This window comes from Xyrauchen texanus, chromosome 41 (genome assembly GCF_025860055.1).
Source record: "Xyrauchen texanus isolate HMW12.3.18 chromosome 41, RBS_HiC_50CHRs, whole genome shotgun sequence".
Classification (NCBI taxonomy): Eukaryota; Metazoa; Chordata; class Actinopteri; order Cypriniformes; family Catostomidae; genus Xyrauchen; species Xyrauchen texanus.
The window spans coordinates 31,872,198-31,884,536 of NC_068316.1; the positions used below are offsets into that span (position 1 = coordinate 31,872,198).

At 36.7% G+C, this 12,339-nt stretch overlaps 1 protein-coding gene across 2 annotated transcripts in view; it reads left to right on the forward strand.

Annotated features, from left to right (window-relative positions):
* Positions 1 to 12,339, forward strand: part of LOC127634470 (dipeptidyl aminopeptidase-like protein 6) — a 483,292-nt gene that overhangs the window by 465,254 nt on the left and 5,699 nt on the right. For both annotated transcript variants that reach the window (XM_052114057.1, XM_052114056.1), the window contains exons 20-25: positions 1,684 to 1,878; positions 2,112 to 2,166; positions 6,640 to 6,739; positions 9,063 to 9,121; positions 9,201 to 9,273; positions 9,368 to 9,441. In XM_052114057.1, the coding sequence (XP_051970017.1) occupies positions 1,684 to 1,878; positions 2,112 to 2,166; positions 6,640 to 6,739; positions 9,063 to 9,121; positions 9,201 to 9,273; positions 9,368 to 9,441 (556 nt within the window). The remainder of the gene's footprint in view (positions 1 to 1,683; positions 1,879 to 2,111; positions 2,167 to 6,639; positions 6,740 to 9,062; positions 9,122 to 9,200; positions 9,274 to 9,367; positions 9,442 to 12,339) is intronic.

The following is a 12,339-nucleotide window of genomic DNA, read 5'->3' on the forward strand; positions in this document are numbered from 1 at the left end:
TTGTCTGTCTCAGAAGTGGACACAACTGAGACTTGTGCTCCACCACCCTGATTGAGGTGAGTAACCGCACCACCACAAGGACCTACTAAGTAGTGGGAATTGGGCATTCCAACATTGGGAGAGAAGGGGATAAAACTATTTTATTTTTTTTTTAATGTATCTGTGTCCCAGCTGCTTATGAGAACTCCCCCATGAATTCCCCTCTATTTTGGACCTCTTTTTAAAAACCCATATTTTATTTTGTCCCCTTAGGTCAATTTACAATTGGAGTCAAGGTTTTTTGCACCAAGAAACAGTCAGTTTTTCATGACCATTTTCCACACTCTCACTGACCCCTACAATAAACAGACTGTTCTTGTTACTGTGCCTTTAAGACTTTTATTTAAAAATGACCCATGAGTTGATGAATACTGAATAGCCATTTTGATTAGACGTTTTGGGCTGGGGACAAAGTTTTGTGTTATGATCATTAGAGAATGTCTGCATCAAACTCTTATTTGAAAAGAGAATAAGAAAGCGCAGTATTTAATGATGTGGTACCTTTAAAAACTGTTCTGCAGATCACCCCATTTCTGCACAAAAGACAGTTACTGTGCTGTGGTTCAGGACTCATCAAGTGTGAGAGTGTAACTTTGAAATGGACTTTAGTCAGTGCTATTAATCTTGTCTCTCAGCCGTACACTTTCAGCCACTGCAATTACACTACAAATGAATTCATCTACAGACCGCCTTCAATTAACCCACTGCACACATCATACAGACTGCAGCAGAGAAGCACCTGAGCTCTCTATAGAGCTGACGGTGCAGTGGGGGCATCTTAGGAGTAGTGGATGTATCTTATGATGCTGCTGACTCTGAATGCAAAAACATAATAAAAAAATACAAAATGAGCTATGCTGACTTACATCATGCCTATAATGCGCAAAATGCTGCTGACTCAGAAACTGCCACAATACATTTAAGCACACTTATGATGGCCAAAACTGCTGCTGACTCCAAATCTACAAAAATGCAAGGCTCAGAAAGCACCTATGATGCCCAAAAATGCTGCTGGATTGGAACGAGCCAAAAAGGCAGATGAAAATGCTGTTGACACAGAATCTACCAAAATGCAGGAAAAATGCAACTGATTTAACTGAACCTATGATGCCCCAAAATGCTTCTGAATGCACCTACGATGCCCACAAATACGGTGACTCAAAACATGGAAAGAATGCATCTATGATGCCAGAGACAGAGAATGAACCTTTGATGCTCAAAACCTGAATTTGACACATTTGATGCCCAATAATTCTACTAAAAACCACTTGACTTGACTTGACTAACTTCTCTATGAAGCCCAAAAATAATGCTGAACTCTTCTATGATGCCCACAAGTAATGCTGAACTCATAATTTACCAAAATGTGGCAAAAACGCAACTGATATGACTCAGAAAGTGCCTATGATGCCCTCAAATGCTGCTGAATGCAGCAAAATGCAACAAAAATACCATTGAGATGAAATGAATGCATGTTGTGCACACGTATGATGCCCACATTTTCTGCTATTTTGAAACACACCACAAATTCAGCTCAGCTGACACGGGAATGATTATATGATGTCCAAAAATGGCAGCAGGATTTGAGACAAAGACATTGTGAAAAGTAAAAAATGCTGGTTTCTTTTTTTTGCTCTTTCTAAGTGATGGGACTCCAGGCAGTCAGTCGGTCTCAGAGCAGTTCCACATTGACTGGGCGTCAGTGCTGGTTAGCAGTTTTGGGGTGGTTGCAGTGCGCTTTGACGGCCGTGGAAGTGGCTTTCAGGGGACTAACTTGCTCCATAAGGTGCAGCGCAGACTAGGGTTGTTGGAGGAGAAAGACCAGCTGGAGGCCCTCAGGTAGATGAGCACCATCTGCACCCAACACACAGTGTGCATCTATCAGTGCCAACACAGCTGCACACACACTGATAAACATGTGCTGTGTCACCTTAACCAGCAAAGCAGATCTGCAGCAACTGATGCACATTTATACCAGACTGATTATTCAGCACGTTAAAACATACAGATTTCACACAGAATGTAATCAGAGACAGACTCTTTGTTTAACACTTTTTCTTTATGCTTTGCAGCATTATGGTACAGGAGCCTTACATTGACAAGACAAGAATTGGAGCTTTTGGGAAGGTAAAAATCTCATCGACACATTTATATGATGCATTTTCAGTCAAGACATGAAAATGTTTGTCAGTTACATATACAGTACACAGACTTCTGTTTGCATCTCTATATCACATACAACACACACACACACACACACACACACACACACACACACACAAAGTACAATAGAGCTCTGTTGCATAAGGGATCAATTTTGCTGTCTACACTACTGAAAAGAGCAGCATGGTCACCAGCATATGTTGCGTTTTGGATGCCAGAGTGCTGGTGTGCTTCTAAACCTGAACCAGTAAGAGATCTTTGGTCAGCCAGCTTTACCAGCTTGCATTAAAGGATTAGTTAATCCAAAATTTTTAATTCATTCAATATTTACTGTGTTGTTATAACCATGTATGACCTTCTTTTTTTATCACAAAGGGAGAAATTGTGAAAAGAATTTGTGCTTAGTGATGTCATACAATGGCAGTTTATGGTGACCACATCTTCAAACTTAAAAAAAAATTACAAAATTATAAAATTATAAAAAAAATGTATAATTCAGAAGTTCAATAAATTATTCTATGACACTCATGAAAGAATCATGAGTGTCATAGAATAATTTATTTATTTTTTTATAATTTTATAATGAAAGCATACGATATGATTTGGTGAGAAACAAACAGAAATCTAATGTATTATTTAGTGAAAAGTTTCACTGACAGTTGATCTCCTGTGTGCATTCATGATAGGGCACGAGAGTAACAGTTCATGCAGCCCCCTCACTACATTAAGAAGAAGAAGAAAGTATTTATTATTGTCACACAGTTTTTAATATATATACAGTGACATTTTTTGTTTTCACATATCCCAGCTAAGCTGGGGTCAGAGTGCAGGGTCAGCCATGATACGGCGCACCTGGAGCAGATAGTGTCAAGGGCCCAACAGGGGCATCTTGGCGGTGTTGGGGCTTGAATCCCCAATCTTCTGGTCAGTAACCCAGAGCCTTAACCGCTGAGCCACCACTGCCAATAAATAGTGTTTACTTACTAAACATGACTGAAGAGTTTGTAGTCAAAAATATATGCATTTCTATGCCCAGCCTTAATTTTTATTAACTCTTAATTTTAAGAACTGGCACCGATCAAAAAACTTTCCAAAAAATAAGGCTGGGCAACTCTTCAGACATGTTTAGTATGTTCTATTCTCTGTTTTGTGTACAACTGTGTTGTGTTCTGTTGTCGCTATCGCTGTGACAGACCTGTTTTTAGATAAACAAAACAAGTTTTCACTTGAATGCCTCAACGTCACAAGGGGGCTTCGCAGGAGCAGATCTAGGGGAGGGGCCACAGAAAATCCTCCTAGCGCATTACATTTTAAGCTAATTTAGAAAGTTGATTCGCATATCAAGCGTTTCCATTCAGGATTTCTAATGCGCATTTCTTCTTATCGAATAAAACATTTATCCACCTCAAGTTTTTCAAGAGTTTTTGATGCGCATTTTGGAGATTTTATTCGCATCTTGGTGTTTCCATCAGCCATTTTTATGTGATATCCCAAAATGTGCATACAAATAAGTTGATGGACACCCAGCTGACAGACACACAAACACTATATATGTTCAGTAAATCTGACTGAATCCAAACAATATAAGAAGGTTATATTCTGCAAATTGTGGTTTGGGTTCTGTTCTATGTTAATTATGCCTATTGAATGTATATGTGGTATTCTCTTTCATGCAAAATATACTTACTGATGGTTAAATTTGAAAGAGTCCACTATGGCTCATTCCATTTTATGATGTATGGGCGTTATCACAGGAAAAACTCAATGTAGTATCTTTTATTGTACAGAACCACAGCTCTTTTATGCTGTCAGTCTACATGAGCCTGTCGGCAGCTCACTCCCCACAGACACAGAATGATATAGGCTTCACTGATGGAGTAGCCAATGTCGGTCAGCTGGAATTTTTTTTTTTTTACAATATAGATATCTGCATTGGGTATCTGATTAAAGATAGTTTACTTAAGGGATAGTTCACCCAAAAATAAAATGATCTCATCGTTTACCCACCCTCATGCCATCCCTATGTGTTTGACTCTCTTTCTTTAGTAGAACATAAAAAAGATTTTTAGAAGAATATTTCAGCTCTGTAGTTCCTTACAATGCCAGTGAATGGTGACCAGGACTTTTTAGCTCCACAAATCACATTAAGGCAGTATAAAAGTAATCCATATGACTCCAGTGGTTAAATCCATGTCTTTAGAAGCAATAAAGGTGGGTGAGATAAAGATCCAAATGTAAGTCCTTTTTTTTTTACTATAAATCTCCACTTTCACTTTTACATTTGAAAGTCACTTGTGGTGCCTATTTAGTTCCACTTTTACATCTGAAAGTGAATGTGGAGATTTAGAGTGAAAAAGGACATAAATATTGTTCAGTATCTCACCCACACTTATCACATTTTCACTAAACAATACATTAGATTTCTGAAGACATGGATTTAATCACTGGAGTTGTATGGATTACTTTTATGTTGCCTTTCTGTGATTTTTGGAGCTTCAAAAGGTCTGATCACCATTCACTTTCATTGTATGGCCCTACATAGCTGAGATATTTTTCTAAAAATCTTTGTTTGTGTTCAGCAGAAGAAAGTCATACACATTTGGGATGGCATGTGGGTGAGTAAATGATGAGAGAATTAAAATTTTTACGAGAACTATCCCTGTATGTCTAATGAACGCATTTAAACAAACATGACTGGCACACCGGCTGCTAGTTTCTACTCAGTAAATCTGACGGAATCCATGCAGACAACTTATATTTAGTTTATGTTAAATGTGTTTATATAGATTGATATTTAGTTTATATTTTGCAATTGGAGGTTGGGGTTCTGTTCCGTGTAAATGTATTATCGTTTGGATGTAAATATGGTCCTCATCATGTAAATTCAATTTCATGATAAGTATGTTTTAAATTGTTATCAAAAAACTGCTCCTGATAGATTCGTTATTAATAACACATTATTCATTTGGCCCCTCTCTGCACACTGTGGCCCCCTCCTTTAAAAATGTCTAGATCCGCCCCTGGGGCTGCATGAACTGTTACTTTCGTGCCCTGTCATGAATGCACACTGGAGATCAAAGGTCAATGAACGTTTTCACTAAACAATACATTCGATTTCAATTTGTTTCTCACCAAATCATATCGTATGCTTTCATAACAATCATGTGTCTAATGGAATTATACTTTTGTGTTCATTTGAAGCTTGAAGAGGTGGTCACCATAAACTGACATTGTATGACATCACTGAGCAGATTTGTTTTGTTTTTTCTCCCTTTGTGTTAAGAAAAAGAAAGAAAGTCATATAGGGTTATAACAACACAGGAGTAAACAATTACTGAATTTTCATTTTTGGGTGAGGTAATCATTTAAAGGGATAATTCACCCAAATATTTAAATTCTCTCATCATTTTCACACTTGTCCAAGATGTGTATGACTTTCTTTCTTCTGTAGAAAACAAAGATTGTTTTGAAGGATATCTCAGCTCTGTAGGTCCATACAATGCAAGTGAATGGTGACCAGAACTTTGAAGCTCAAAAAAGCACATAAAGGCAGCATAAATGTAATCCACAAGACTCCAGTGGTTTAATCCATGTCTTCTCAAGCGATCCAGCTGGTTTTGGGTGAGAACAGCTCAAAATGTAACTTCTTTTTCACTGTCAATCTTGACATTGCAGTTTTTTAGGCACAATCATGATTTCAAGCTTGATTACACTTCCTAGTGCTTGACGCATGTGCAGAGCACTAGATGATGCTAGGAAGTGTAATTGAGCTTGAAATCATGATTGCCAAGCAGACTGCAGAGTGAAAAGAAGTTATATTTTGGTCTGTTCTCACCCAAAACTGACCATTGATTTCAATAGAATTGAATCTTAACATGCTGATAAGCTAATGACACGATACTCTAATAAGCATAAAAATACAAAAATATAATAAAAATAGTGCATTAACTACTTTAGATTAAACTATTTTTAAATTATACTTTATTCTATTTAATGCATTGCATTTATAGTATCATTTGCTGCCTACAGTTTGAACAGTCGTCCCATCAGGTGAGTGCCTGGGGTGCCTAAAAATGCAGCTTAGGTTGACAGCTCACTAGGCTTTTAGAACAGAGTGTCAGTGAACAGTGAGAGTTCACTCTGGCTCATGGGGAAATGCTGGAGGATTTAAACAGTATGGCTGATGTTGAGAGACTACACAGAGCCCAACTGTCTTTCAGCATGTCAAATAAACTCTTCCACACGTACTAACTTCAGTCCAGTTGTTTCTTTCCTCGAAAGATTGTGGATTTTCAAAGGATTCATTAATGCATGTTCAAAGGGTGACTGGATTTCTTCCTTATATTTTACTGAGTGCTGACTTTATCAGAAACTGCTGTAAAGAGAGTTGTGTTATCTCAGAGGTCTAAAATGAATTGTGTTGTGTGAATGTTTCAGGTGTATGGAGGGTATATCACAAGTCTTCTGCTCAGCTCTGAAGAGTCCGTGCTCAAGTGTGCTGCAGTGCTCTCTCCCATCACAGACTTCACACTATATGGTAGGTTGCGTGTGTGTGTTGTTAACACAAAAGGGGTGTGTACACAGAGCTATCAAAAATAGCTAGATGGAGCCCAATGAAATGGAAAAGAACACAGTGGTGCATTTTTAATGCCCAAGCTTGTCATCAGTATATAAACTTGGCAAGCTAATATTGTTAGCTCTTGCTTTTGAAATGGAAAAAAAATCATCCTGGCTCTTGCATTAAGCCACAGTTCTGCAGAAGAGACATAGATATCAATATTATTGTATACCATCAAGATACATGTCCTCTTGTGTAACAAAAACTAAACTATTTTTAACTTGTCATGGCAGCTTTAAAACACGTCATTCATGCTACATGATTCAAAATGTAAAGCTCTTAAAGGAATATTCTGGGTTAAATATAAATTAAGCTCAATCGACAGCATTTGTGGCAAAAATATTTTGAACTCGTCCCTCCTTTTCACTGTGAGGTACTTACAATGGAAAGGAATGGGGGCATTTTTTTGGAATGTTTAAAAGGAAGAAATGTGAAACTTATAATTTTATAAAAGCACTTACATTAATTCTTCTTTTAAAACTCATGTATTATTTAAGCTGTAAAGTTTAAATAGTCATTTTTACAGTGGTTTTAGGGTTTGTTTACATTACATCTTCATGGCGAAGTTGTAAAATTGGCTATAACTTTACACTGATGCAGATAATAAGTGATTTTATGTTTACATGCATATTGTTTGTCTTGTGGCTATTCTTTTGAAAAAGTGTTTAACATTTAACATTTGAATAGTGTTTATGAACAGGCCTCATTCACTTCTATTGTAAGTGCCTTACTGGAACACAGACTTTTGCTTCTTGTTTTTTCTTTGTTTTTAAAGAAAAAGAGGGGCAGGTCAGCATATTTTTTTGTGGTAATCAATATTAGACCACAAATGCTGTCGATTGAGCTGAACTATTGAACCCTGAATAACCCTTTCATATTTATTTCTATCAATTTTTCAAAAATGACGTTGTTCCAGAGTTGTGGCATAATTTTCACCACACTAAATAAAATGCACAAAAGGTAAATATCACTTGTGAGAAGAATGTTTTTATTGGCCGTCATTTCCAATCAAATTTTATACAAAGAGTGAAACTGTTATTATATTGTGTGTATTTATGATATTTAAAATGTTTGCTATAAAATGTACCTTAGCAAGACAAAGGAGTTAGCCATTTCATTGAAAAAAACATAACAAATGTCATTTCCATCACAGATTTCTTTTAAACACAATACAGAATTTGAGATGTGCATTTTGCATGAATATACACTGTGGACACTGTTAGTTGACAAAAGACCAAAGTTGAAGAAACCATATACTGTACAGTAGTGTGCAAAAGTTTTAGGCAGTTGTGAATAATGTTGTATAGTGAGGATGTTTCTTTTTTATAATGCCATGAATAATTTTTAATGACTGTATCGATTAAATTAATACAAAGTGCAGTACACATAGTGTTCCTAGTGTATACACTTTTCAAGGTTGTTTTAAGACAGGATGTTTCAAGCGTCTTGGAGAACTAGCAATAGTTTATGTATTATTCTGTCTCTTCATGTAATCCCAGACTGACTCAATGATGTTGAGATCCGGGCATTGTGAGGGCTATACCATCTGTTGCAACAGTCCTTTTCTACTTCTATTCTTTTTGTTAAAGGAATCTTTGAAATCTAAAATTGATCTTTCTATTGACATGCTTAAGCAAAAGATATAAAATAACCATCTAAAGACAAGTATTTTGGGGACAAGACTTTTGCACAGTACTTTTCATGTTAATATATTCAGAATGTACTGTTTGTTTCCCCCCTCTTTTAGGATTACATAATAAACCAATCCTTATGTATGATTGCAGTACATGTGCCTGTTTGTTACAAATTTGAATATTGAAGAAGAAGAAGAGGATGGTTGTAGTAGATAGTCTTTTGACTATGACAGATCATGTTTATTTGTGAATATGTGTACATAGACCAGTGTGTATGCACGCTGATGAGGTTGAACAACCAAACCAGCAGATGTCGCTGTTGCTTCCTGTCTGTGCACGTGACAGTGCATCCCATCAGTATTCTGATAGCAGGAACTACACTCAGAGATAAAGAGGAACAGAGGAAAGAAAAACATGGCACGTGCATTCATTATAAACAATGTCACATCTTAAAGTGCCAACAGCACAGAAACATGCTCATAAGTCAGAGAGTTTTATGAAATGGCTGTGCTATGCAAAGAGTCTTATCAGAGCAAATTCACAGAATTCAGCTCAGCCTGGAAAAATGTCATTTTTGAGTGATTCTTTTCTTTATTTCTTATGTTCAGCGTCAGCTTTTTCAGAGAGATATCTGGGTCCTCCCAAGCCAGATCGGAGAGCATACGAGGTACATCTCCTGCAATTTACAGTCTGTACATTGTATGTGCTGTACAATACTTACAGTATTATCTTTAATATTTTTATAGATGGCCAACCTTGCATACAGAGCATCCCAGTTCATCGATAAGAAGTTTTTAATCATTCACCCAACCGCAGATGGTACATACACTCTTTGCTTCTTGCAATGCCATTATGTAAGCATTAACAATGACATAATGCTGTTGATTAATGCACATCTTCATTTACTTTATAGAAAAAGTCCACTTTCAGCACACAGCCAAATTCATCTCCAGGTTAATCAGCGAGAGAGCAAATTACACTCTGCAGGTAAGAGAAATGGTGCAACTGCGCTCATTTTTCTGTTGTTCATACAATTACTTCTTTATAAGTTTGGGAGGTTTAGTAACTACTAGTTAGTTAGTTTGTTTGTTTGTTTGTAACTTGCATTGTTGCACCATTTCTGTGTACACGCACAAAAATATTTTATGATTTTATGATATGAAAATTGTATTCATTTAATTTAGTTAAAAAAATATTAAAGTTCTGTAATGTAGCCAATGGAAATACAAGGTGCACTGGAGGCTTCCCTCTAGTAAACAAGTGAAGATGTCTACATTGTATATGTCTAACAGGATTCAAGTTTGACAGTTATTTTTGATTGGAGGCTACTGCTTTACTTTTTACATTGGGTTTCTATGTTTAGTGGTGCTACACACACATATCTTTCATAGTGTGCACATCCTAACTTAGTTCCCATTTACATTAGAGCCAGGCTAATTCTAATTACATACATCTGGTGCCGCCACTGGGTTGTTAGTAGTTTCCGCTAATAACTAACCCAGTATTCATTTGTGATACTGCTTCTTTGTACATGGAGGTCCAGAGCATGAAGATCCAGATATTGTTCACTAAATTTGTGAGGTCAGTGGTGAGTGGATACCCCTCTGGTCAATCAGAGCTCTGAGACACACACTCAGGATGCATTTACACTGCAAGGCTTGATGCACAGATCTGATCTTTTGAACACAATTCTTTGGTCCCGCCTACTTACATTCACTTAAGACATAACTGACTGTGTTAACATGAATTACCCACCAAGATGCTCTAGGCTGACAGTCAGCATATGTCAGAACTATTTAGCGTTGTTCTAGTAGTTGTCTAAATAAGTGATTAACATGAACAGCGACTAACATTATTTTACACGCCATTGTTCTTTGAAATATCAATGAACATCACAGTAATTGCCTACAATTAATTCTTCAAAGGAGAAGACAACGCTCAAGGTAAAGACGATTTTCTGAAAGAATTCCCATGCTAGCATCAACCTGAGCGCTATTGGCTTATGATTTCACAACTGAGCCAGCTGTCTGTCATCAGAGATAAAGCTAATTAATTATACTGACTTCATTCTAAAAACAGGTTTGAGTGTACATCTACAGTATTTAGAATATTCCTGTACATGTGGTTATGGAGAAACTTAAACATATTCGTTCTTTTATCGCTATTGTCTTTTGGAAATTCACGGCTTACTCTTGCCATTTATTCCACAGCATTTTGCTAATTTCACTTAACTAAAAAATGAACATTGATGTCCTAATGGTAATGTGTGCTGACAATCAGCGTTAACGTATCATAACATTTTCTGATGGGCTTACGGGGCTTTCACCCATTTTTATATTGATTTATATTGATTTCAAGTTTAAAAATGCCTCCTCGCTGCAAATGCGTGCTTGATATTTCACAATTATTTGACATCTTGGATCTCCAGAATAACTTTGTTGTACATGCACAGATATAAATGAAAATGAAAATTCTGTTTCTGATCTGTGCAAGGTATTTGTGAAAAATCGAAATTGGTTGACATTTTAAATGCGGCCTCAGAGCATGGAGCTCTTTTAAGCAAATTATACAGGCCACTCTCATGAGAACACACTGTATATAATCCCATTATATTCTCACACCGGGACATTTCTTCTCTGCTTTCTGCTCCATAATAGATTTGCTATTAATTGCTGTGTTGAATGACTCAATTGATTAGGGGAGATATTCATCAGGAACACTAAGATTGCTTCTTTGGCAAGCTGCTCCTCTCAATTTATCATCTATTAGGAAGGGTCAGGACTGCCACAAACAAACTTTCCATAATATTAGTAACTAGAAGTTTCAGGCTGTTTCCTCTAGTTTACCACTGTAGCTAGGTAACGACTCGAGACAGAGAGTGTTATTCACTTTTTCAACCTGGTCTCACAGAATCACTCTACTATACCTACATTTTTCTAAATGATTTTTATGTGGCTCGTTGTATATATATCGTGGCAGTTTCCTGGTGAGAAAAACAGTAGAGGTTTTACAACAATAGCAACTTTAATTCACTTTCACACAAATCACAAGTAAAACATCAGATTATTAGCTCATAAACACTTACTTTTTGCCCATGTTGTGATAATCACACAGCCATACAATTATGTAGTGAAGTTCACACAAGACACCATGTCACACGAGAGGGCTTCTGATGTAAACAATACATCATAAATAACAACAAATATTGTATTCAAAGTGTTCAAATATATTGTCTACTCACATTCTTGCAACAATAAAAAATGCAGCTTTGAAATGTGTTTACTCTGAATTGAGCCAAGAGATCAGCAAGTCAGAGTTCGCCCAATTTGAACTTTTGATACGTAGCATAGGACAACATTTCTTCACATGAGTTTGTGTTTCTGGTGTCACTCATTCGGATGCATTTTAATGGGAGTAAATGGAGCGTGTGACCACCCCTTAACAGTAAAAGAATGGTCCCAATGGACAATTCAATAAATTAGAAATATGTAAATTGGAGGGAGTTGGTCATCTGAAAGGGCAGAGCAATATGGCAATAAAATGTGTCACGGCACTATGGATCATGATTGTTTTTTTTACTAAATAGTACATAAATAAACTGCAATGGTGTTGATGTTGGAGGAGTTGTTGTGTTCAGGCGATAGCTGTATTGCATTATCAGTGCTTTCTTGTTTGGTACACAATGATATTATATCAGTCAAATAGCTAGCTAGTGGCTTCTGAGCCTCATTACTGGTTTCCATGACAGCAGGGCTAATATAGTCACTAGCCTGCTTATACAGTCTAAAAGGTTGATTACATGAATGTGATTCAGTTAGCAGTTGTGTATAACTTTGCAGAACTGCTTGTGTTTTTAGCGACACGTACCTGATCCATTATAGAAAA